Source organism: Pipistrellus kuhlii, unplaced genomic scaffold (genome assembly GCF_014108245.1).
Source record: "Pipistrellus kuhlii isolate mPipKuh1 unplaced genomic scaffold, mPipKuh1.p scaffold_m20_p_23, whole genome shotgun sequence".
In the NCBI taxonomy this organism is placed as follows: Eukaryota; Metazoa; Chordata; class Mammalia; order Chiroptera; family Vespertilionidae; genus Pipistrellus; species Pipistrellus kuhlii.
In genome coordinates this window covers 553,495-577,466 of record NW_023425522.1, presented here as the reverse complement: position 1 = coordinate 577,466, position 23,972 = coordinate 553,495, and the positions used below count along the sequence as shown (strand labels likewise).

Below are 23,972 nucleotides of genomic sequence, written 5' to 3'. Positions count from 1 at the left end.
TGGGGGCCCCTCAGGGGCCGCCACAGGAGGATGTGAAGGTCAGAGCCTCCCCACAAGCTCAGCTCAGGCCTTGGACCCGGAGTTCCCTGGACCAGCAGATCTGCGAAGTAAAGGTTAACTTTCCTCCTCAGAGCTGGCTGAGCGTTCTCCAGGAATCTGCCACAGGTGGCATACCTGCCTCCTCCCCCCTTTGCTCCTTTCCTCTTATTAATAAGGAGCTGATGGCAGCGGTGTCGCTGTCACCCAGCTCTCCTGGGCCCCATGCTGGGCTGACCCCACACCCCAGCGTGTCCAGGAGTGTCACAGAAGGAAGAAGACGTGGAGAACTGTGTTACTCCAAGTGCACAGAAGCGCTTGTTATTGTCTCTACTCCTCATCTCATCTGTGCTCAAGGTATTATTATACCCATTTTACGAACAGAAAAGATTCAGTCAGGAAAGGTTTAGATTTTACTCAAAGCCACCCAATGAGCTAATGTTAATCTTAGTAATAAAAGCCTGTTTTAGTGATTGTGGGAGCCGTGCAGCCAGATCCAGTGCCACGGAGGGGAGGAGGGAAGCAATGAAGAAATGGCTGCTAGCTTGGACTCCCTCATAGCAGGGGTCAAACTCCTGGCCTGAGAGAGAGCCACCTGCAGATGTCTGCCTGGGATGGACAGTGAGCTACGATAAATGGCCTTCCATATCTGAAGATGTATCAAGGGGCAGAAAGAGATAACTTTGAGGGTGTTAGTGTAAAAAAAAAAATTCAAACCTGTAAAGAATTTTTGTGTTTATTTGAGCCAAACTGTCCACAGTTGCTGGGAAGCAGAAGGTCAACATATTGAGATAGTGCCCTGGGGCAGGGCGGTTTCTCACATGCGCTCACTGGACTAGCCGAGGAGATACAGGTGGGTCACATGATATCCACTGGTGACAGATTAGGGAGGCGAGAGAAAGTGAGGGGGAGAAGGAGGGGGAAGAGGGGGACCTCTAGGTTGGATAAAAAGTAAAATAATAGACACATACTTTTTTTTAACAATGAAGGAATTTGTGGTATCTGTCCTGGTACCCAGGGAATTCGGTTATGCCCTGAGGGGTCTGGAAAAAAGGGAAGTTACAAGTTACCCAGACATTTCAATGATATGTTATCTCAGATGCAAAAAGACAGCAAGCTCTTTAAACTAAAGGTTGACCTTGTCAGGAGATACAGGCCTAGGACATGACTACCCACCATCTTGCTGTTAGTTAAAGTTTAATTCCGGACATCCTTTGCAAGACCGCCAACCAGGCCTCTCCTGAGCTGCCAGGTCAGCATATGGCCCTTTTGTCCACAGAGCCGGAGGCCTGTTTGTTAAGTCTTCGGGGCCTGTGCCATGAATAAACAGGGGGCAGACCGCCTTAGAGGGCGTGAGCCTTCGCCACTTGAGTGTGTGAGCACAAGTGACTTCCCTGTTTGCCAGGGATGCCCCGAACCAAACAGTCTAGTGAGAGGCTGGCCTGGATGGCTTCCCACAGCTCTGACCAGGGGATTTGCAGGCCAGGCCGGCTTCTGCCGGAACTCTCTTCAGCAGGAGGCTTTGGATCTGAACTCGCCCTGACACTGGAAGCTGTATTCTGGCTTCCACCTCTGGAAGCCACAGACAGGGCGGGGGGGGGGGGGGGGGGGGGGCAGGCTGAGGTGGAGTGGGTGCCTCTAGTTGCATCAGCTCTGGTCTGACCTCTGATGTTTACCTTCTTTGTTCCAGATAAACAAAACACACAAAAACTAATTTCCTGGCTTAAAAAAACAACAGGGCAGCCAGGTAGGCCAGGGGAACTTGGGCTTCTGTGAAGCAGACATGGAGATGGGGGGAGGGGGAAGCTCCCTAAGAGCCCTCCCCCTCGGTGGGCTCAGAATCCGCTCTGGTTCCAGCAGGCCACCCAGGGGCATCGCCTGACCTTGTAACAAAGGTCATAGGCAAACCAGCCCTGGAGCACCTACTACGCACCCAGCCCTGTTAAGGACAGTGGTTACCTAGCTATGTGGTGAGTTCAGGCCTGTGTTGAGTTTTACCCTCTGTTTTGTCCTTTTACTTAGAAAAAAACTGAAAGTCACAGAGCTGGTTAGCGCAGCTCTCAAGCCTGCCCAGCCTGGTGTGGTGAAGGTGGGCCTTCTGCAAAGCAGTCAGCACAGGGGTGACCTGCTCAGGACTGGTGGGTGCTAGGGTCAGCAGGGAGAGCGGGGAGCAGCCTCCATCAGGAAGCAGCTGGCCTTGGTTAAGTCCCATCCCCAGGGGCTGGGTGATGGGGCAAAATATGGGAGTCTCTGAAGTCTCTTTTCTTATGTACATATGTAATGCCCGGCTACAAAAGAGGCCCTCCTGGGACCCAGTAATCTAAAATCCACTTTTCTCAACTCTTCCTCTTCCGCAGCCACCAGCTGTTTCTGGATTCCGAGGTCCCCCCAATTCCCTCTTGCTAGTCTGCCCTACACCACACTTCGCATGCCTGGCATCTATCCCTTGGTACTCTTAGCCCCGTTTTTTCATTAGTACTTATCCAAGTCATAATCCTTTGTTCGTTTTTGTCTCATATTCCTTTAGGAGTCAGCGTGGGCCTGAACCTTGCGTTGTTGGCTACTGTATCGCCGCAAATCCCTGGTGAGTGGATGAGAGAATGAGTGAAGGAACGAAAGAGTGGAGGAGGTCTCTGGCGGGGACCAAGATCTTGGAGGCCTGGGGGCGGAGGCCCGTGGGCCGGAGCAGTAGCCTTGGCCGCAGGCTACAGGGGGTGCGCCGCCTGCACCGCCTCTGGGCAAACGCAGGTCTCAGAAGGGGGCGGGGACCGAGCCTGGGCCAAGGCCGCGGCCGCGGGGGCTGCGCGGGAAGCTACTTATACCTGCGACCCGCAGCCGCTGGCCTCTGGCCTCGCTGCCGCCAGCAAGGACCGGACCCCACGTAGGCTGGCAGCGGGAGCCGGGACCAAAGGGACGAGGCGGGAGACCCAACCCCAGCGGACACTGCCGCAATTCCGCCTCGGAACCGGCGGTCCCTGCAGCGTATAATCCCGGGACTTGTAGTTCCCGGTTCCCCAAGAGGCCGGCTCGCAAAGCTCCAAGTAAGTGGTGCGTCGCAGGGACGAGAAACTACATTTCCCAGGAACCCGGAGAGGTTTGGGTCACCGGGAAAGCGCCCCGGCAGGCGGCGCTTCCCGGGCGCAATGGGGCCGGTCCTGGGGCAGGTGGTTGCGAGGCCCCCGCGCGGTCCCTCCAGAGGCGGTCCCCAGGGCAGAGGATCTGCCGGGAGCAGAGCCTATGAGCAGGCCGGTGGCGGGGCCCGACTGCTGCGGAGGCCTGGGCAACATCGACTTCAGGCAGGTACTGTCCGGGTGGGCCGGCGGGGAGCCGGGGCCGGGACCGGGACCGAGTCTCCTCCAACGCCTGGTGGGCGGGCCCACCGTCACCAGGCAACGGGGGCGGGGCGAGGCGAGTGGCTGGGGAGAGCGTGTGCGCGTGCGCGGGAGGGGGCCCCTGCGGTGGCGCGGCCGCTCGGAGCCTCAGCGGGGCGTGGCGGGTCTGCGCTGGGATGAGGCTCGAGCCTCTGAGGTTGAGCCTCAGCGTGAGCGTGAAGCGGCCTGTGCGTGGGGCGGCGGTGGGGCCGCCCACGCGGGCTCCCGCGGCGCGGGCTGCGGACGGCGGCCGCCTCGCGGAGCGGCGGCTGGTGTCTGGCTGCTCGCCGGGCCGCGGCGTCCTTTGCAGCCCCGGGCGTCTGCCCGGGCTCCCAGTTCCAGTGGCTTCCCTCTCCTGCGGCCTCCCTCCCCCCGAGCTGCCTCTGAGGCCTCCCGTCTCCCTCCAGTCAGCCCTCCCGGCGGCCGCCGGCTCGTCCACCCCTCCGCCCGCCGCGGAGACAGCTGGGCTTGGAGAGCCTGTGTGGGGGACACCAGCTTTCCTTCTAGTGAGGGACACAGGAAACCGGAAACACTTTCTGAAGGAGATAAAACGGGTCGGTGCCGCGGGGAGGAGTGCTGAGACCCCGGGCAGGTGCAGTGGTGGAGGGCTGGGCGGAGCTCGGAGGGAGCTGGCCTGTGGGAGTCGGGGCTCTGCAGAGGGTGGTGGGAGCAGGAGAGAGGATGATGCCTGTTTTTTATTATTTTTTAAATTTGTTTTTTAGTAAACTCTTCCTTAAGAATAACATGCAGCTCGAGGAGGTCACAGTTGGATTCCTGGCCAGGGCACACGCCCGGGTTGTGGGCTCCATTCTTAGTGTTGGGCCTGCAGGAGGCAGCCAGTCAATGATTCTCTCTCTGTCTCCCTCTCCCTTCCTCCCAGAAATCAATAAAATGTATTTCTTAAAGAAAGGAGTAGCTGCCGAAACCGGTTTGGCTCAGTGGATAGAGTGACGGTCTGTGGACTGAAAGGTCCCAGGTTCGATTCTGGTCAAGGGCATGCACATTGGTTGCAGGCACATCCCCGGTAGGAGGTGTGCAGGAAGCAGCTGGTCGATGTTTCTCTCTCATCGACGTTTCTAGGCTCTCTATCCCTCTTCCTCTCTGTAAAAAATCAATAAAATATATTTAAAAAAGAAAGAAAGGAGTAGCGTGCAGGTGGATGGATGGTAGAGCATGCGGGTACGCTCAGGCACTGTCCCAGAGTGACCGACCGGGGGAGGAGCACCAGATCAAGGGCATCAGCCGGGGAGCCACCACGGAGGGTGAGCCCACAGATGGGACTCTTAGGATGGTACTTTGTCAGTGCCTCTGAGCGTCCCGGACACACGTGGTCGGTGGTGGCGGGGGATCCGCTCCCGGACACACGTGGTCAGTGTGTTTCCTACCACAGCACGTCGCAGATGGAAGTGCGCTTGGAATGCCCACAGGACCTCAGCAGTGCCCACCGGGGTGGGTGCCCGTGTGAAAGAGTGGAACTGCAGGAGGGCCAGTCCTGCCCTCAGGTGTCTGTGCAAGGCCTATAGTCTAGACTTAGAAACAGGAGGTGGCCCTGGCCAGTGGGCTCAGTGGGTAGAGCACCGCCCTGCACGTCAAAGGGTCGTAAGTTCAATTCCCAGTCAAGGGTGTATACCTGAGGCGCAGGTTGGGTCCCGGCCTGGTTGGGGGTCTGGTTGGGGTACGTGTGGGAGGCAACTAATTGATGTGTCTCTCCTCCACTCCTGCCTTCCTTCCACCTCCGTCTCTCCCACTCAAAAATCAATGGGAAAATGTCCTTTGGTGAGGATTAACCAATACACACACACACACACACACACACACACACACACACTTTAGAAGCGCAGGTGAGGGTCAGCCCTGGCGGCCTTGCCCAGAGCTGGCCAGAACGGACCAGCGCAGTGACCCTAGCTGACTAAGGTTCAGTTTTTTCACTCCTGCCCTTGTTGGTACAGTTAAGCTTCCTGTTGCCAAGATATTTTTCTTCAAAAAAATAAACCAACACATAAATGTATTTTATGTGGTAGCTGTCCTCCCTCCTCAATCAAAATCTGGTTGTAAAAGCTGCCAGTCCCCGGCCTGAGGGAGCTTCAGGGCTCCTCCTCAGCCAGGGCTGCTGGCTCAGGGGCCGGAGCACTGGCGGCTGTCTAGAAGGAATACGTGCCATCTTCTGATTTAAACTTCTCTAGTAGCTGCATTTTAACAAATAAAGTGAAGATATTCCTTTTAAAAAATACACGAATGTCACAGCAGCTTTATTCATAGTAGCCCCAAACTGGGAACAACCAAAATGTCCTTCCATGGATTATTAAACAAAAATATGGTACATCCACCTGGACAGTGTGGCTCAGTGGTTGAGCATCAACCTATGAACCAGGAGGTCACAGTTTGATTCCCAGTCAGGTCACATGCCTGGATTGTGTGCCCGATCCCCAGTGAGGGGTGTGCAGGAGGCAGCCAATCAATGGTTCTCTCGATGAGATTACATGTTATTTGACCCAGGATGTAAAGATACGACTCATGTAGCACTAAGTGCTTAGTGAGCACATGTGGCCGAGCAGCGCGGCTGTTGGGTGCAGTACCCTTAGCCAGCTCTCTGAGCCTGTTCCAGTGGTGCAGTCTTGGCACCTGCTGGGGGGTGGCGTGCACCTGCTGTAGCTTCATGGACCAAGGCTCCCTGGGATGCAGAATGGGTGGGAGCAGGGGCCGCCAACCTGCTGACCTTAGGTGGAGTGCCCCCAGGACTCAGAAGATTGCTCCAGTGGAGTCTAGGGCTGCTGGCTTCTTGGAGGGCCGGGGGGAGGGGGGATTTATGCGCACACATCAGGTCCCTGTTCCCCGAGAGCAGATGGGTGGTGGCACTCTGTAGGTGTCCCAGGGCCCTCCAGTTTCTTGGTCTGTAGAACGGGGATAGTGGTGGGGCTCTGGCGAGGACCAAAGTGGGGTCAGGATGCAGAGGGGCTTCATACAGAGTGCCCCCCCACCCAACTCAGGCAGCCTCCAGAAGGCAGAGCCCTGGGTTCCGGAGTGTTGAGGCTGCTTGTGATTGGAGGCTGAGCTGTGGCGGATTTGGAATGTGTTGATTGTCTTTCGGTGCCAGAGGCTTGCCTGCGATACAAAAGTGTTTTCTTAAAAATATATTTTATTGATTTCAAAGAGGAAGGGAGAGGGAGAGAGAGAGAGAAACATCAATGATGAGAGGGAATCATGGATCGGCTGCCTCCTGCACACCCCCCACTGGGGATCAAGCCCATAACCCAGGCTTGTGCCCTTGGCCAGAATCAAACCCAGGACCCTTCAGCCTGCAGGCCAATGCTCTATCCACTGGGCCAAATCAGCTAGCGCAATACAAAAGTGTTTTTAAAAACCTTTTGGTGTCCTCACTCTTCTAGAATAAATGCCAGGCCTTTCACTGGAAGGCTTAATTTGCGAGGTTCCCAGGACATGGTCTGGGTCGGAAGTATTCTTTGGGTCAGAGTCAAAGCCCCGGCCTGGGCTCCTCGGCCTGATCTTGGGGAGTCGCTTACACCTGGGGGGCCCGTTTCTTCTGCCTCTATGGAGTCCACCCGGCTTTCCTCGTTCTGCTGATGGTCAGACCAGCTCTGCACTCCCGGGCGACTCCCCCGTGGCCTGACACGCTGTCCTGTGTGTGCGCGCGGCTCACTTTGGCGGGCATGTTCCTAAGGAATATGGTTTGTAGAGGTCTTGTAGTGTCTTTGTCTGGCTTCTGTATTAAGGTGATGCTGGCTTCTTCGTGTACGAGGGCAGTTCTCCATTCCGTATCCGGGGGAGTCTGTGGACGGGTGTTACTCCTTCCGGAAGTGTTAAGTAGGGTTTGTCCCATGAAACCTTCCGGTCTGGAGCTCTCTTTTTGGAAGGTTCCAAACTGGGTTCAACTCCTCCAGTAGCTGAGGGGCTCTGTCTGCAGTGGATGTCGCGGCCGTGGCTTCAGGACGGGCCGTTTCACCCGCGTTGCTGGGCTGTGGTGTGAGCGTGTTCTCGGTGGCCCTGTTACCCACGATGTTCGAGGCCTATGGGATGCTCCACTTCCATTCCTGGTGTGGTCATTTGGGCCTTTTTTCCCTTGGTCAGGATGGCTAGCACTGTTTCGGTTTTATTTTTTCCCAAAGAACAAGATTTGGGTTTATTCCCTCCATCTCTATTTTTGTTTTCAATCTGATTGACTTGGGGTCTTTTACTTTTTCTTTCTGCTTCCTTTGAGTTTAATTTACTCCTGTACCTCTAACATTTTATGGATAAAGCTTATGCTACTGACTTGAGACTTTTTAAAATTAATATCCTATATTATAAAAGGCTAACATGCGGATTGACTGAATGGTGAACGACCAGTTGCTATGACACACACTGACCACCAGGGGGAGCATCACCCAGCCAGAAGCCCTGAGCTGGGCTCACTGCTGGTGAGGGCAGCAGTGGTGGTGTTAGCCTCTTTGGCCTTCAAGGCAGCGCTAAGGAGTCCGCCTGACAGCTTTGGCGGGAGCAGGCCTGAGCTGTCAGTCAGACATCTCCCAGGGCGCCCAGACTGCAGAAGGGTGCAGGTTGGGCTAAGAGACCCCCCCACAGTGCACAAATTTCGTAAGTTATAGATTTCCATCTTAGTCCTTATCCCACAATTTCTGATACTTCGTATTCTTGTTCAGTTCAAAACACTTTAAATTTCCCCTTAACCCGTGGATTATTATACTTAACTAGTATCTTTCTGTTATTGATTTCTAGTGTAATTCTGTTACAGGTTAATAACATACTTTTATGCTTTCTAATTCTTTTAAGTTTAGTATCTGTTGTGTGGCCCAGAATGCGTGCTCGGCACGTGTTTTCTGTGGGGTTCTGTGGGCACCGTGGCCAGTGCTGGTGGTGGCTCAGGGCCCCGCCCCGGCCTCTCTGCTCTGTCGCTGAGGGGAGGGGAAAGTCTCTGTGATGTGGGTTTGTCTCTCACCTTTCATTTCTGTCCGTCTGTGCTTCATGGTTAGCTTCAGTTTTGTGTTTGTTTGTTTTTTTAAATATATTTTTACTGATGTCAAAGAGGAAGGGAGAGGGAGAGAGATAGAAACACCAATATAGAGAGAATCACTAATTGGCTGCCTCCTACATGCCCTCTATTGGGGATGTGCCCGCAACCAAGGTCCTTGCCCGACTGGAATTGAACCTGGGACCCTTCAGTTTGCAGGCTGATGCTCTGTCCACTGAGCTAAACCAGCTAGGGCTAGCCTCAGTTTTTTAATCTGAAAAATGGGTGTGCCTCCTATGATTGTTGCATGGACTGAAGGGCGTCGTCGTAACAGCTAACACCTGCCAGCTTCGCTAGTGCCAGGTGCTGTGAGCCTTCACCGCCTCCTGCCGGCCCTGACGGAGGAGACGCGTGGCCAGGTCTGCAGAGGGCCGGGGGCATGCCTAAGCTTACGGAGTCCAGCTGGGCCCGTCTGGGGCAAACCTGGCTTCAGGTCCGCTCTCTGCCTGCCTCGTTGAAGCCTTTGGCAGGGCTTGGCACCGTCCCTGGCCAGAGACCAGCTGACTTCTTGCTGTTATTGCCTTGAGCACACAGTGTGCATCTGCATACGTGCAGGCAGCAGCGCTGACCTCGTCGGCTCGGCTGGGCCCTTGGTGCCGGTCAAGGCAAGGGTTCCGTGACTTGGGGGTGGGGGGAGGGAGCCAAGGAGGAGACGGGGATTGTGGGAAACAGGCTCCTCCACAGACTCCACTCCCAGGAAGAGCTCCCTTTGGCCCAAATGGGGAGCATGGGAGCCATCAGAGCCTGTGCTCAGAGCCCGAGACCCAGTTGTTGGGTGCAGGAGGAGGAGACCTGCCGGTCCTGAGGGAGTTACGGATCCGGGGGCCTGGGGCAGCTGCTGGCCGCCTCCTTTGGTCATGGGACTTAGGGACCCTTGAAAGCAGTGTTTTCCAGAAACTGTCCGCAGCTGACCGCTGTCCAGTGGACATTTCAACCGGCCGCTGCCTTCAGAGGATCTCCAGCTGGCGGGGCCCCTCCTCGGCCAGGCCCCTGCTGCTTTCCCTGGGGTGCTGGTGTTAGCGTCAGCAGAGGGAGGGCCAGAGCGCCTGGGCCCTGGAAGCGCCCTTGACCTTGGGGGACAATCTCATCACCATTTCACCAAAGGAAACCCAGGCTGAGACTGGTTTCGGAGCCCTGCTTTTTATCTGTGTGTGTGTGTGTGGCGGGCCGGTGGGGGGTGGGAGCACCCTGATTCTAGCCTGTATTGTGGGCTGACCAGAGAGACTGTCCGAGCGGGCAGAGCAGGAAGTGAGCCGAGGGGCCACCTTGGTGTAAAACTCCTGCCCGGTGTGAGGGTGCAAAACACCTGCTCTGAGTCCGCGCCAGGCACAGGCTTCTCACCAAAAGTTGGCCGGTACCTGTTGCCCGAATCCACTGAGAATGCCAGGGGCATGTGGGCTCCCTGGGAGGGGCAGGAGGGGCTGTGGCTTCCAGGATGCCTTCTGCGGGGATGGAGGGCCCTGCTGGGGCCCGCCCCCCGCCCCCCGGGCCGCCCGCCCTTGCTGTGTCAGAGTGGATCTCACGGTGGTCATGTGACTGACTCCGGGCCGCCGTGTGTTTGGATGTCACGATGTGGCCCTGCCGTGACCCATGGCCGGCAGCTCCCTGCAGTGTCCCAGCCCCTCGGCAGAGCCACCGAGGGGGGCCCTTCCTCACCAGACCCGGGTGCAGGAGCCGAGCCGGGAGCATCCGGCTGCGGCAGGGAGCGCTCCTACCTGTGTCCCCGCGTCCTCGTGAGCTCCAGCCGTGGCTGCGGGTCCCTCCTTAGGAGGCCAGGGCCTCCGTGGCTGGGTGAGGTCGGGGATGGGGGAGGGGCACTTCCCTTAGCCAAGGCGGCTCATGGGGTGAGGGGTAGCTGATGGACTTCCACTCTGCTCACGTCTGACCCCGTTTGGTTATTTTCTGTCCGTCCAGTCAGAGGAGGGAGGTCTGTCCTCTCAGGTGGGTTATTCTGGAGTGGGGACCCTGCAGGGCGCCCCCTGTGGCCGGGAAGGCCACTGGAGCCTTCGCACCAGGCACACCAGGCCTCTCTGTCGGAGCAGTAAGCAGCCCTGGCTGAGAATAAGAAAGCAGAATCCTCTCCTCCCGCCCCAGACGCGGGAGACAATACTTAGAATGTTCTATATCCTCAAGCAACAAAACAGAACCAAGCCACCATGAAAGTAGACATTGCGGGGAAGATCAGAACTCGGACGGACTTGGACTTCTCTTACAGTGATTCTCTCGTTGTTGGTGTTTCTGAGGCTTCCTCTTTTAAATCGGTACAAAATATTTTTTAAAAATCCCTTGTTGATGGCTGGCTTTAGCTCAGCAGTTTCTTCAGCTACAAAAAAACACACCAAAAACCCATGTTGAAAGTGTCCAGCTCGTGCCTAGAGACAGGGATCTCAGCCGTGGGCAGTTCTGTCCCTGGGCGACATTTGGGCATGTCTCGAGGCATTTTGGGTTGTCACAACGGAGAGAGATACCCACGTTTAGGGGTGGGGGCCAGGGGTGCTGCTGACACCCACCGTCAGGGACGGCCCTCCCCGAGTGGCCGGGCGGCAGGCGTGTGGAGCCGAGCTGCCCGCTGCAGGTGCTGCCGGCCCGCGGACGCCAGGCGGCGGGCGGCACAGGCTCCGGGGCGGGCGGCTGCTGGGCTCCGAGGGCGGTGCGTTTGCTCTGGAATGTGCAGCGGGCCGTGGCCAGTGGACATGCTTTTCAGAATATCACATGTTGACATATGTCTATCTAGTTTATGCTAAATTCTGTCTCTGAGCTGTTAGGAATGGGCCACAGCGTCTGATCCACTCTTCAGTCAATGGACACATTTTCACGGCGAGCGTGCGACCCGAGATCTTTGCTCACGCACGGCGAGTCCCCATGGCCACCCGGGAGTGTCTCCATGGCCACCTTTGGGCTCAGCCTCCTCAGGCAGGGCTGCCTGTCACTCAGTCTGAGAGGAGGCACGTCTGCATCTCTCCCCACCGCGGCCGGCCCCTCGGTGCTCTGGGCCTCGGCCGCTGCAGGCCCAGCCCTGCGGTCGCTCCCTGTGCTCCTGGGGCCCGAGGCCGGCACAGCTGACTGGTTTCCGCTCTCTATTGCCGGGCGATGAGCCCGCCCTGTAGCAGCCTGGGACGCGGTGTGCGGAGCCCCCTTTCCCAGCGGCTGCTCCGTGCGGGGGCCGGGGCGGGGGCGGGCCTGCTGACGCTCTGTCCCTGCAGGCAGACCTCTGCGTGATGACCCGATTGCTGGGCTACGTGGACCCCTGGGAGCCCTGCTTTGTGGCCGCCGTCCTTGCCATCGTCTTCAACCCGCTCTTCTGGAATGTGGTAAGCACCCACCGCGCCCGGCCTGGCGGGCAGTCGGTCTTCCTCTTCCCAGGAGGTGGCATCCAGTTAGGGGACGTGGGCCAGGGAGGCCCCTCGCCTTGGGCATCCCACCAGGCCTTGGCATTGCCAGACAGCCCCGGCGGCTGCTGGAACGCCGGGCAGCAGTGCCCAGGGCGCTGCCCGCTCTCCTGGTGGCGTCCCGAGGTGCTCAGTGGGTGGGGCGGACGGCTCGGTGTAGGGTTTCTTCCCTCTCCCCTCTCACGCCCGCACACCTTAGCTTTCCGAAAGGATCCTCCTGCACAGGGGTCCGCACACCGCTGGCTGGAGGCAGCGGGGAGCAGGAATGAGCCTCTGAGGACTGAGGAGGGAGACGGCGCCACTCGCCGGAGGGGCAGGCACGCGGGGAGGGGAGAGGGCTGGGCAGTGGCGTGGGCGGTGGCCCCGGCCTTGGAGGAAGCCTCCTGCCATAGCCTTTCCCTGGCCCAAGGTGGGGGCACGCTTGGAGCTTGGGGTCCGGCTCTCCCAGGGCACCATCGGGAGAGATGGAAGAGAGCAGTGTTTGGGGCTGGGAGCTGCGCTGGGGTCCCAGGGTTGTGGCGTCCCTGGGCTGGGGGGTCCCTGGGGGGGGCTGGGGGGTCCCTGGGCTGTGGGGTCCCTGGGCTGTGGGGTCCCTGGGCTGCGGGGTCCCTGGGCTGTGGGGTCCCTGGGCTGCGGGGTCCCTGGGCTGCAGGGTCCCTGGGCTGGGGGGTCCTGGGGCTGCAGGGTCCCTGGGGCTGCAGGGGTCCTGGGGATGTGGGGTCCGGGGGGGGGATGTGGGGTCTGGGGGGGGCTGTGGGGTCCTGGGGCTGGGGGGTCCCTGGGCTGCGGGGTCCTGGGGCTGCGGGGTCCCTGGGCTGCGGGGTCCTGGGGCTGCGGGGTCCCTGGGCTGCGGGGTCCTGGGGCTGGGGGGTCCCTGGGCTGGGGGGTCCTGGGGCTGAGGGGTTCCGGGACTGTGGGGTCTCGAGGCTGGGTGGTCTTGGGGCTGTGGGGTCCCTGGGCTGGGGAGTCCCGGGGATGCGGGGTCCTGGGGCTGGGGCTGGGTTTGCTGACGCAGAGCCCAAGCCGCTGTGACTCCATCAAGTGTAGCTCAGTGTTAGCAACAGCCTGTTCCCGACTGTTTTCATTCCAGGTGAGCACCGGTCCCAGGGGCAGAGCAGGACATGTTCCCGAGTCAGGCGTCCGTCCGCCAGGACACCGGGGCGGGGGGCGGGGAGGCTGCGCGCCTCGAAGGGCTGCGCCGGGAATGCCCTGTTCCTTGTCCTGAACGCCCTGGGCCGCCTGAGGCCGCTGCCCCAGGGGGGCAGCTGAGGGAGGGAGCTCAGAGGGCCAGAGGGCCGGAGCTTGCTGCAGGCCTCCCGGGGGCGCCTCCCCCTCCCCCTGCCCTGGCCCTGACCTGCTGGGCTCCCCACAGGAGCGGTTGGCCAGTGGGCAGTGCGTGCGGCGCCCCCTCGCCTCCCACCCCACTCTTCAGTTCTGGCAGCAGATAGGGAGGTGGCGGGGTGCGCGCTGACCACCTCCGCATCTGTCCAGCCTCAGCAGGACCCTGTGACGGTTCTGTGCCCGAAAGGTGGGGTGCTCTGAGGGTGTGACTGAGTGGGTTTCTTGAGATGGCAGAGTCCTGGGCTTTGGGGTGTCCTACCCGCAATGAGGGGTAGCCGGTGAGCAGAGACAGGGCAGTGCGGGCTGGCCTCGGAGAGCAGGGTGCCGCCAGCGCCCTCAGCGCGGGGAGGGCAGGGAGGGCTCTCCCCGGGCCGCAGCCGGCGGTGGGCTCCGGCGTCAGATCCGTGAACGTCCCATGCCGGGGGCCAGCCTGTGGTCTGTGAGCAGCGCAGGAAGCAGCGGTGCCAGCCTGTGGTCTGTTAGCAGCGCAGGAAGCAGCGGTGCCAGCCTGTGGTCTGTGAGCAGCGCAGGAAGCAGCGGGAGCCGGGCCTGTGGTCTGTGAGCAGCGCAGGAAGCAGCGGTGCCAGCCTGTGGGTCTGTTAGCAGCGCAGGAAGCAGGGGGTGCGAAACGGCTGTAGCTCCGGGGCATAGACATCATGGTCTTTCCGCCTTCCCTGCAAGCCTGGCCTTGACCGGTGGTCACGCCGGTTCTCCTGGCGCTCGGGCTAGCCTGACCAGTCCCCAGCGCCCTGAGGACACGGCGTCACGCACAGACCTTTCCACAGCACGTGCTGGGAGGTCATTCTGAAGCCACATGGTGCCAGGTGTCACAGAGCGAGAGGTCTGGGTGGGCGGGCAGGAGGCCCTGGTCTGGATTGGTGGGCAGGAGGCCCTGGTGTGGGTGGGCGGGCAGGAGGCACTGGTCTGGGTGGGCGGGCAGGAGGCACTGGTCTGGGTGGGCAGGAGGCACTGGTCTGGGTGGGCGGGCAGGAGGCACTGGTCTGGTGGGCGGGCAGGAGGCCCTGGTCTGGGTGGGCAGGAGGCACTGGTCTGGGTGGGCGGGCAGGAGGCCCTGGTCTGGGTGGGCAGTCAGGAGGCCCTGGTCTGGGTGGGCAGGAGGCACTGGTCTGGGTGGGCAGTCAGGAGGCCCTGGTCTGGGTGGGCAGGAGGCCCTGGTCTGGTGGGCGGGCAGGAGGCACTGGTCTGGGTGGGCGGGCAGGAGGCCCTGGTCTGGGTGGGCGGGCAGGAGCCATGGGTGTGTGTGGGCGGACCAGCTCTGGGTGGGGGCACGAGAATCCCAGCCTGAGCAGAGGGCACAGTGAACCACAGGTGGGCAGGGACAGGTCCTGTGCTAACCAGGCACCAGGCGGGCCGGGTGCTGTGCTGGTGCGTGTCACGTGGTTCAGGTCAGTGTCACAGTGAGGGCCTCAGACCTCTGCCACCTCGTTCGGCCGCTTCCTGAGCTCATTCCTGAACGCAGGAGCCCGTGGCCTGGGCCCGGCCTGGCTCACGGCAGCGAGCGGGGCGATGGGAGGACTGGCAGGGGTGAGCTTGGAGCAGGAGCCTGCCCTCTGAGGGAGGGAGCCCTCACGTATCTGGGGAAGAGAATCAGCAAGTGGGAGAGTCCTGACCAGCAGGGGGACAACGGGGGACAACGCAGCAGACAGCAGACCGGGCGGCGTGGGTCTGGGCTGGCAGCCGCCGGATGAGCAGCGGGCCCCACCCAGATCGTCAGGGGCTTATGTGGGGGCTTCTGGGAGAGCAGGCCCTCCCTGCCCCCTTGCACCCCTGCTTTCCTGCTCCCTGGCTGCTGCCATTCAGGCTGCAGCCCAGGTGCGGGGCCGCGTGGAGCTCCAGGCTCTGTTCGCTCCTTGTCCGCCCCCACGTCGGCCCTCACAGTCCGCCTGCTGCACACGGGCCCCCGCGTCACCTCTCCCAGCTGCACGTTGGGAACACGGCGGCATCGGTCCCCGCGGGCGCCGCTCAGCGGCCGCCTGGCCCAGGGGAAGTGTACGCTCTGGCCTGCCTGAGAGGCCCCCTGCGGCACCCCTGGGTGACCCACCTTCTCCCCCAGGGCTCCCGAGCTCCTGCCGTCCTGCTCCCACCCTGGTCAGGGCTGCCACGCTGGCGATGCCATGCTGGGCTCCAGACGTTACCAGGTCCTGAGGGCGCAGTCGCCCCTGTGTGAGTGAGGCAGCTGTGTGCCCTCCACTCTGGGCCCTCCGACCCGGCCGTGTGCGCAGCTCTGTGGTGGAGCCAGGCCCTGCTTCCCGTGGGCTCGCACCCGGCACCGGGCGGGCCGGGGGGCGGTGTTTAGAGGCGCCCTGGAGCGGTCGCTCACACACCTGATGCGCAGGGGGGGCCTGGGCTGAAGCACCGGCGCTGCTCACGCCTTCAGCAGAGGTGAGTGGCGGCCCCGTGCCCTGGGGAGCCCCCCCCACGCCCTGGCGGTGCCCGAAGCTCCCTCTGTCACATGCCAGCCAGCCCCGACGTGGACATGGCTGTCCATTGTTCACAAAAGAAACTGTGTGGTGCCGTAACTGTCATTGCAGGCCAATTGCTTGTCCTGGCATCCAGGCTGGTTGCGGCGTTGAGCGTTCGGAGCCGGCTGCCCCTGGGGTTCACGGACGGTGACCTATCCTCACTCTTCCACGGGAGACCCCGGAGCGTGCAGGGGTTCCAGCAGCCCCCGGGACAGTGTAGGGGGGACAGGCCTGGCAGTGGGTTCCTTGGCGTTGAGGGTGCTTCTGAGGCTGTTCCCTGGGCCCAGCCTGGCCGACTGTCCTCGTCCCCAGCACGCCTGGCTTGTGCCCAGGCCTCTGCTCGCTCTTCTCCCTGAGACCCAGGGGCAGTGTGCGGCCCATGACCCCCACAGCCACCCGCAGGCCCTCTCTGAGGGGGTCCACGGCCGGGCTCGGGCAGCCCGTGTGCTCAGCGGGGCATGTGGCTAATGAGTAGGCCCCTCACAGGCCCTGCAGCAGCCGGAGGCCCACAGGCCTGGCTCGCTCCCCTGGGGGTGACCAGGGGATGAGGCCCCCCCCCCTTCCCCCGGTGAGATTGGGAGGAGGCGGCTCTTTCTCCAGGAATTGCCTGGCCGGGGCAGGGGGTCCGAGGCAGAATGAGCGTGATCTTGCAGACATTGGTGGCCCCCACGGCGTCTGAGTTCCTGGCTGCAGGCTCTGCAAGGAGCCAGGCAGCAGGACAGTAGGTGGCGCTGTGGGCAAGGCGAGGCTTCCCCTCCACTCCCAGGCCCAGCCTGCCCTGCACACACCTGCACTGGCCGTGCTGCCTCAGTTTCCGTTTTCAGGTGCACAGCCAGCAATCCATGGGCTCGTTTAGGGGAGCATTGGGGGGGGGGGGGTCCCCCCGGGTACGGGGAAACTGGCCCTGCGGGTACTTCAAGCTGAAGCGAGGGAACCAGCCAGGTACCGGGAGAGAGGTCCACCAATCCCTGGGTGCGTGCCCTCTGCCCGGTTTCTCCATGAGTGAGGCCGTCAGCTAAGGTCCCACCACTCCCTGGAGCGCTGGGACCCCCTCTCTCCCCGGGTCCCACTCGGGCGGCCGGTGCTGGCCCGCAGGCCGGCATGAGCTGTGGGAAGTGCAGGCTGGGAGCTGGGGCTTGGTGAACCATAAGGCTCGGCTAGAGGACAGGTGCAGAGCACGGGCATTGAGGGCACCAGCTTGGGGCTGCACGGTGTCCTGAGGGGACCGCTGGGCTCTCAGAGGGGTGGAGGGGGGAGTGGGGGCAGGGGGCAGGAGTCAGCAGACCGCAGGAGGGGGAGGCAGGCCTAGGTCCCCTGAGGGAGGATCCCAAAAGCTGGCCTGCATCCCTGACTCTGCTGGAGTTTGCCGGTACGTGTGGGTGCCAGTGAGTGTGTGTGTGTGCGCGCGCGTGCTCGTGTGTGTGGGCGTGCACGGTGAGCGTGCATGTGTGTCCCATGCAGACAGGCGGAGAACGGGATGGGGTGTGACCAGGCGGCTGAGGCCCTTGCTCCCATCTGGCCGCACACCAGTGGGCCCTGGGCCGCGGGCTCTGGGCTAGGAGGGAGTGCTCTGTGGGTGAGGCTTTGTTGGCGGCTGCCACGGGCTCTGGTGTAACCTGGAAGCAGGGCAGTGACGGAGGCCTTGGCCCTGAGAGCACAGGCCCTTCCCACCGGCCACACTGTCCCTTCCCTGCTGTCACCCAGGACCTGGCCTCCCTCCCGGGCCTCCTGGCCCCAGCTCGCTCGGGCTGGGTTCCTACAGAGCCAGTGCTGTGTCTGGCCTTGGCTCCCTGGCTGGGCAGCCTGCTGCTTGTCATTAGGGACCATGGCCTTGCAGTTGGCTCTGTACGGGTGTTCTCTCTGAGCCAGGTGCAGGTGAGTGTCTGAGCTGGAGGCAGCCTGGCTGCCCGCCCGTCGGTCTGTCCGCTCTGAGTGGCGTTGTGGGGCCGCGGGAGCCTGCGGGAGCCTCGTGCCATCGGCCGGGACTGACCTCGAGTCTCGTGTCCGAGCGCGTGGGCTCAGTGCCGTGGCCCCTCCGTCCGGGTCAGCTTGGGGTGACACAGTGTGGACAAAGGGAGGGAAGGGATCAGGCTCTCCCATCCACGCCTGCCCAGGTGGCCCTGCCTCCGCCGCTGCCCTCACTCCCTGTGTCACCCAGCTGGGAGCAGCCCGGTCTGCTCTGGAGCTAGATGTGAGCGGGGCCGGGCCCAGCACAGCTTCCCGCCGGGCCGCGCCCTGGTGCTGCCGCCGCGAGGCCAGCTGCTGGTGCGGGCCCACGTGGCTGAGCGCAGCGGGCGGCTGCTGGGCATGGTGTGCTGAGGGTGGTCTCAGATCCGTCCCCCATGGGGGCAGGGCAGGTTCCCATTCCCTCACCTGTCCTCGGGGCCCAGGAGTTAGGGGGCCCTGGCCGCTGGCAGCTTATGTCTTGGGTCCAGGAGAGTCTGTGAACCATTTCCAAGGCTCGGTTTCGGTTCAGACTTGCTCTGTGACCTGACAAAGCCGCTCCCCTGGGCCTCCGTTGCCCCATCTCGGGTCTGCTGTCCAGCAGCCAGGCCGGGGGGGGGGCGGCTGTACGAAAGGGCATGGAGCATCGAGTGCCCAGTGTCCTAGCTGGCTCGAAGGAGCAGCCCCGTCAGGCTTGTGTCAGTGGAAACTTCTGCCCTAGTGACTGCCCAGCTTTGGGCCCAGGGCTCTCACTCCTCCCAAATCTCACCCGGACGTCTGTGGCCATAGCAACGCATCTTGGAGAGTGTTTCTGTAGCTGCGACCCCTTCCTTAGCCGGAGTAGGGAGTCTCGGGATGGCTGTATGTGCCCTGCTGGCCAGGGCCTGTGTGCCGGGAGTCCGGCCTCGGAGCTCCGGTCTGCCGGTCGCCCAGGAGGCAGCCCATCCTCCCCCCTGTGAGTCCCACCCCGGGCTGGCGCTGTGCTCGGGGCCGTGCAGCCTGAGACTACATTCTAGCAGTGGGTACCAAAGAAGGGGTGGCGGTGGGGCCGGGAGCTCAGCCGGGGTGCTGGGGTGTGCACTGGGTAGGAGCAGAGGCCACGAAGGGGGACTGGACCCAGAGCTGAGCAGCCCAGCCAGGGAGCCCCGCACAGAGTGTGGGAGCCTGAAGGACGGTGGGGTTGGGCGGGGACAGTGCCCCCTGCCGCTCACTCGCTGTGCGCGTTCCTGCTTTGTCCCCCCTCCCCCCGAAAATCTCTGGGTGGGCCCACCTGTGCAGCAGGGAGGCAGCCCCCTTGGGGTGAGGGTGGGGAGGAGGGCAGCAACTGGGACGGGCCCTGGCTAGCCGCGAGGGGCACAAGCAGCAGGTGTGGGTGGGTGGCCCACAGGACTGGACAGTCGTCCTTCCTCGGGGCCCCCTCGCTGAGAAGAGGGGGCAGCGTGGGAGTGGGGGCGTGCCCAGGCGGAGCTGCCCCAGGAGAGGGGCGGTGGGCGTGGGGGCTTGTGAGATGGAGTCATTGCCGTCCCCTCTGGGTGGTGTCTAAGGTCTAAAGTCGGCGCGTTTGGTCTTCCTCCCGCTCCCGGCGCCGAGCTCCACAGACCCTTCCAGTTCCCGAGAGCCGAGAGGGCCGCCTCCCGGGAGTCAGCCGGTGCCTGAGCCCGGACAGCGTCACGGGCGGCTGAAGCGGGGCCGGCTGTGTGGTGCACGGCTGGTCTCGCATCACATCTGGGGCTCCCGGGGCGGAGCGCTGTGCGGCCCTGGGAAGGGAGCTGGTCTCCTGCTGGAAGCCGCTGCCGTCCAGGGGGGGGGGGGGGGGGGGGGCGGGCTGGTGCCTGCGCTGGAAGGCTGCCTGCCTCCCCCACCCTGCGCGTCACCTCCAGGGCAGCTCCTGAGACCTCCACCAGAACCCGGGAGCTCCTTCGGCTGCTGTGGGCGCCCGGCAGGTACCTGAGCTGCGGAGGGTGGGCCTCCAGCGCATGCTGTGGCTTAGAGCAGCTGCCCGCCTGGACTGATGGCGCCTGAGGTGGGCGCGGGAGCAGCTCTGAGGGATGAGCGTTAACAGGGGCCCAGGCAGTCCTCGGTAGCTGGTGTCAGGAGCACGTTCACTGCGTGGTGCTGGGAAACACTGGGAGAGGCTGTGTACGACTCTTAATCTCATTTGCTCATGGGCTTCAATGGCCTCTGGGCCAGGCCTCTGCTTGGGCCTAAAGGTTCCCTTTTCCTGAGGGCTGCCCTGTGCCTCGCCCTCCACAGCGTTTTCTCATCGGCTGCTGGTGGTGCCCGCCTGACTGCACCAGCAGCAATGCCCACGGGCTGCGGTGTCGGCCCCACGCCTCCTGTCCAGAGAGTCCCTGCTCGCCCCGCACCCCCTCCCCCTGCTCAGGACGGGCCACCCATCTGCCCGCGGCTCCGAGGCGCCAGCAGAATCCTGGGTGGGTGCCCGAGGCTGGGCGAGCTGTCTCGGGCGGATCGGGGAGGGCTGCTCCAGGCCCAGGAGGAGCTGCCGGGAAGGCACCTGCAGAGGCTGGGCCTGAATTCTCCCCAGGAGCACCTGCAGGGAGAGGGTGCGCTCCCAGTTTTCAGCGGTAGCAGCTGGAGCCAGAGAGGCTGCTCCACCAGTTCCCGCTCAGAGCTCACAGGTGGGCCCGGCACTGCGGCTCCCACTTGTGCATTACCCACCTCCCCACCGCCCCAGAGGCCGGCCAACACCGCCCTCACCCGCAGCACGCCCGGCCAGGCGGCAGGGCCTACCAGCCGGAGAGGCCCTTGGAGAACCTGCTGGGGATCCGGCCTGTGGCCCCGCCCCCTGGTGCCTGGGTTACGTGTGTGCCCGGCGCTGGCTTCTGACAGCCCGGCTTCCTGGCTGTGTTTGCCTCCTGTGTCAATCTTATGACTGCACTTGGACTTTCGGGGCCTCTCGTGGGGCTGCCACCTGGGCTGCCACTGGCAGGGATGCCTCTCCTGGGACAGAGCAGGCGCAGGTGTCCTCACGTCTGTCCTTGGCCTCTTCAGGCTGCCCTGCCCACCGTCCCCCCAATCCTCCCTGTCCAACGCGCTCAGCTGGGGGATGGGCCAGGGCCCAGGCCTGCGAGCGGTCCTGCCAAGATGCTGTCCAGCTGAGGCCCCTGGAGAGCACAGGGACTTTTCTGAACCACTTTTCTCAGCTGCAACCTCCAAGCAGCCGGCGGGCTGCGGTGCGCAGGTTGGATGGGGCCACTGGAGTGGGCTGGTCAGTGGGCACGCTCCCTCTGCCTCTCCCCGCGCAATGCCAGCTTCTGTCCGCGGCTCCCTGAAGCCTGGCTGCCTTGGGACTTCTGCTGGGACGTGTCCTGCGGCTGTAGTCCTTCCTGCGGGTGTGGTCCTTCCCGCGGCTGTGGGTGGGCAGGGCTGGGTCTCCCAGCGTGGGGGCTGACCGCCCGGGCCCACGTTGTGGGTAGCACTGACCAAGCGCCACCTCAGCTTCCCGCCTCATTCCCTCGTCTGAGATACTGTGGGTCCACCCCAGGGCGGGAGGGTGATGAGGAGATGCGCATGCGCACGGCTGCGCCTGCTCAGAGAGCCTTTCTCCCTGGGCCTGCCTGGTCAGGGCCAGGCTGCCTGCTGGCCCTGCTGATCATGTGATTTCACCTTGTGGTTGGAGGAAGGGGCAGGGAAGGTTGAAGAGAAAGGGAAGAGATGGGGAGGGCGCCCCATGTTCAGCTAGACTCCCTGGCTGTTCTGGCCCTGGCATTGGCCTCTGGGTCCCTGCATGTGCCCCCTGGACCCAGGAGTCCTGGCCCAGGAGAGGCCGGTTAGTCCGGTGGTTCCCGGAGGTGGGAGTGGGATAGTGCTCTGTGGGTCTGCTGAGCAGTTTGCACCTGCTGCTGGCTGGCAGGCCGGTGAGGCACCGGGTCCTCGTGAGGCTCAGCGGCCTGGTCCCCGGACGGGATGATGCAGTGCCCGTCAGTGTGCGTGCACATGCTGCAGTGGCCACGCCCAAGCCCCCCACGCACAGCGTGCACACGCCAAATGTCGTCTGAATGAATTGAGTGAGTCGATATTATGCCCCTGCTTCCACTTCTGTGCTGAGAGCTCGTCTTAAAAACCAGCTGAAATGGTCCTGACGGTGCTGAGCTGCTGCCTGGGAGGGCCGTTTGCTGGGGCCCAGCGCCCTCACCTGCGCAGAGGCCGCACCTGTGGGCGTGCGCCTGCACGGCAGCCAGCTCCAGGGGGCCCGTCCCGGGGCAGAGCCCGTCCCGGGGCAGGCGGGATGCTGGCACCTTCAGCTCTTTACTGGCCGCAGGCACGTCGCCAGTCACGGGGGCAGAGGCCCCGCTGACCTGGCTGCTGGCGGAGGCAGAGGCGGAGGCGCAGGTCTCCTGTGCTGTCTGCACGAGCTGTGTCTGCCAGAGGAGTGCAGGAGGGGGTGGGGCAGGAGCCTGCGGCTGCTCTGGGCCTCAGCCTGCCTCTCAGCCCACAGAGACTCTGGAGCAGGCGTCTTCAAACTACGGCCCGCGGGCCACATGCGGCCCGCAGAGGAGTCTGATCCGGCCCGCCAGGTTTTTTGGGCAGTGAGCGCAGCCGAGGTGTTACAGTAGGAATTAGTAGTTCATATAGTCCGGCCCTCCAGCTCTCTGAGGGACCGTGATCTGGCCCCCACTTTAAAAAGTTTGAGGACGCCTGCTCTGGCGAGAGGAAGAACCCACTCTCCCCAGGGCAGCCCATCTCCTGCCGTGGCTGGAGTATGGCACCTCTTAAGACAGGCAAAGAGAATAAAGGGAGCCACAGAGAAGTTTCTAGGTGTTGCTAGACTCCCTGGCTGTTCTGGTGCTGGCGGGGAGGGCGCTGTGGGCCGCGGCGGCACTTCCAGGAGGAGGCCCTGAGGGTGCGAGGCTGGAGGCTCTCCTGGGCTCCCAGGACGCGGGGCGGGCGCTCCGGAGGGCGAGGAAGCCAGGAGCGGCCTGAGCAGAGCCGGGCGGCAGGCAGGAGAGCCCTCCAGCGTGGGGGCACTTGCCCGCCCCTCCTCTGGGCCTCCCAGCAGCCTCCCTGGAAGCAAGGACAGTGCATTGGAAGGTCAGAGCTCAGCTCTGGGCAGTGCTCGGCTCCCACAGCGAGCAGGGGCGGGGGGTCCCCCCCCCCACGCCCAGGGCTGAGCAGAGGGAGTTCCAGGGGGTGCTTCTTGGGGGGCTGTGGCAGCCTGACCCCTGTCGGCCCCGTGTGACCTGTGGCCTGAATGGAGGTGGCTACTGGGGCCCTGGGAGCTCGGTCCCCAGAACACAGGCGTCTGAGGACAGGCTGAGACGGTTCCGGAATGGGGAGGGGGCTGGGCCGGCCTCAGTGCGAGCCCGGTGCGCCCGGGCAGGACCTGCTCCGTGGCCGGAGCAGCGTGTTCGGAAGCCCTTGTTCCCTGGACATGGACTTGACACCTTCACGCTCGGGGCTGAGACATCCTCCCTGGGAGTTTGGAAAGTCAGGTGTGAGATCCAGTGGCCTAGTTTTATGTTTAAAGATGTATCTTATTTCTTTATTTATTTTTTAGTTTTGTAGGCTTAGGTACCAACGACGGATTGCAGGTTTTCCATTTTCCAGAAGTTTTCTGTGTCACTGTCACTGAGTGTCACTCCGGGTTGGCTCCAGGTGCACCGCACAGTTAGGCCGCGCGCACTCCACACCGGGTCCCGGCCCAGCGCCTCCTGGCCGGCTGCAGCTTGGGGTCCGTGCCCAGCAGCAGCAGGTGATGGGGAACGGGGAGCGGTGGCGGCCCGGCCTCCGGCCTGCCGAGCTGTGAGCGAGAGCACTGCCCCGTTCGGACTGACCTGCGGCAGTGCCAGTGGCTGGGAGGTCTGTGGCTTCTGCAGGCAGAGGTCCCGTCCATTCCTCGGCCACTGCGAGCCATCCGTGGGTGGCTGGCCTGGCACTAGCCCACGTCCTCCCACGGATGCGTGTCTGGTTTATTTCAGACCTTTACTCCGAGCAGCGCTCAGTGACACCCTCAGCTTAGGAGCTTAGGTGCACACGTGGCAAATGCAGAGTCCGCTCGGGCCTGGGCCGCCCGTCAGAGAACCGGTGGGCGTGCCTGATGGCAGTTGGCAGGGAGGCCCTGGACCCCATGTCCTGAATGGAACTGCCCTGTGGCTTGTGCATGAGACTGGGTCCCCGAGTGCCCCAGCCTGCAGAGCCAGCAGGCGCTCCTGTCAGACCCAGAGCCAGGGGCTGTGCAGGCCCTCCCAGGAGCCCGGCGGCAGGCCGTGCTGTTCTGCTCTGTCTGTTCCAGGGGACGGAGACCGCCATGTCCCTGTCCTCGGAGGCCAGGAGGGGTTCCGGGACGGGATTCGCACAGAGCACGGTGTGTGATCCCAGCTGTCCCCAGGGGGAGTCCCCGTGCAGGCAGTCTCCTCCGTCGGAG

The 23,972-nt window shown here is 62.7% G+C and overlaps 1 protein-coding gene across 5 annotated transcripts in view; it reads left to right on the top strand.

The window, feature by feature from the left end:
- Positions 1 to 1,957: 1,957 nt before the first annotated feature.
- PEMT (phosphatidylethanolamine N-methyltransferase) overlaps positions 1,958 to 23,972 on the top strand; it is a 40,670-nt gene continuing 18,655 nt past the window's right edge. The window contains exons 1-3 of one of the 5 annotated variants that reach the window (XM_045586442.1): positions 1,958 to 2,006; positions 2,564 to 2,620; positions 11,634 to 11,741. In XM_045586442.1, the coding sequence (XP_045442398.1) occupies positions 11,649 to 11,741 (93 nt within the window). In that variant the 5' untranslated portion in view covers positions 1,958 to 2,006; positions 2,564 to 2,620; positions 11,634 to 11,648. Of the gene's footprint in view, positions 2,007 to 2,563; positions 2,621 to 2,775; positions 2,918 to 3,160; positions 3,337 to 11,633; positions 11,742 to 23,972 lie in introns of those variants that run through there. The other 4 variants (XM_036451900.2, XM_045586441.1, XM_036451901.2 and 1 more) reach the window with 4 other exon arrangements.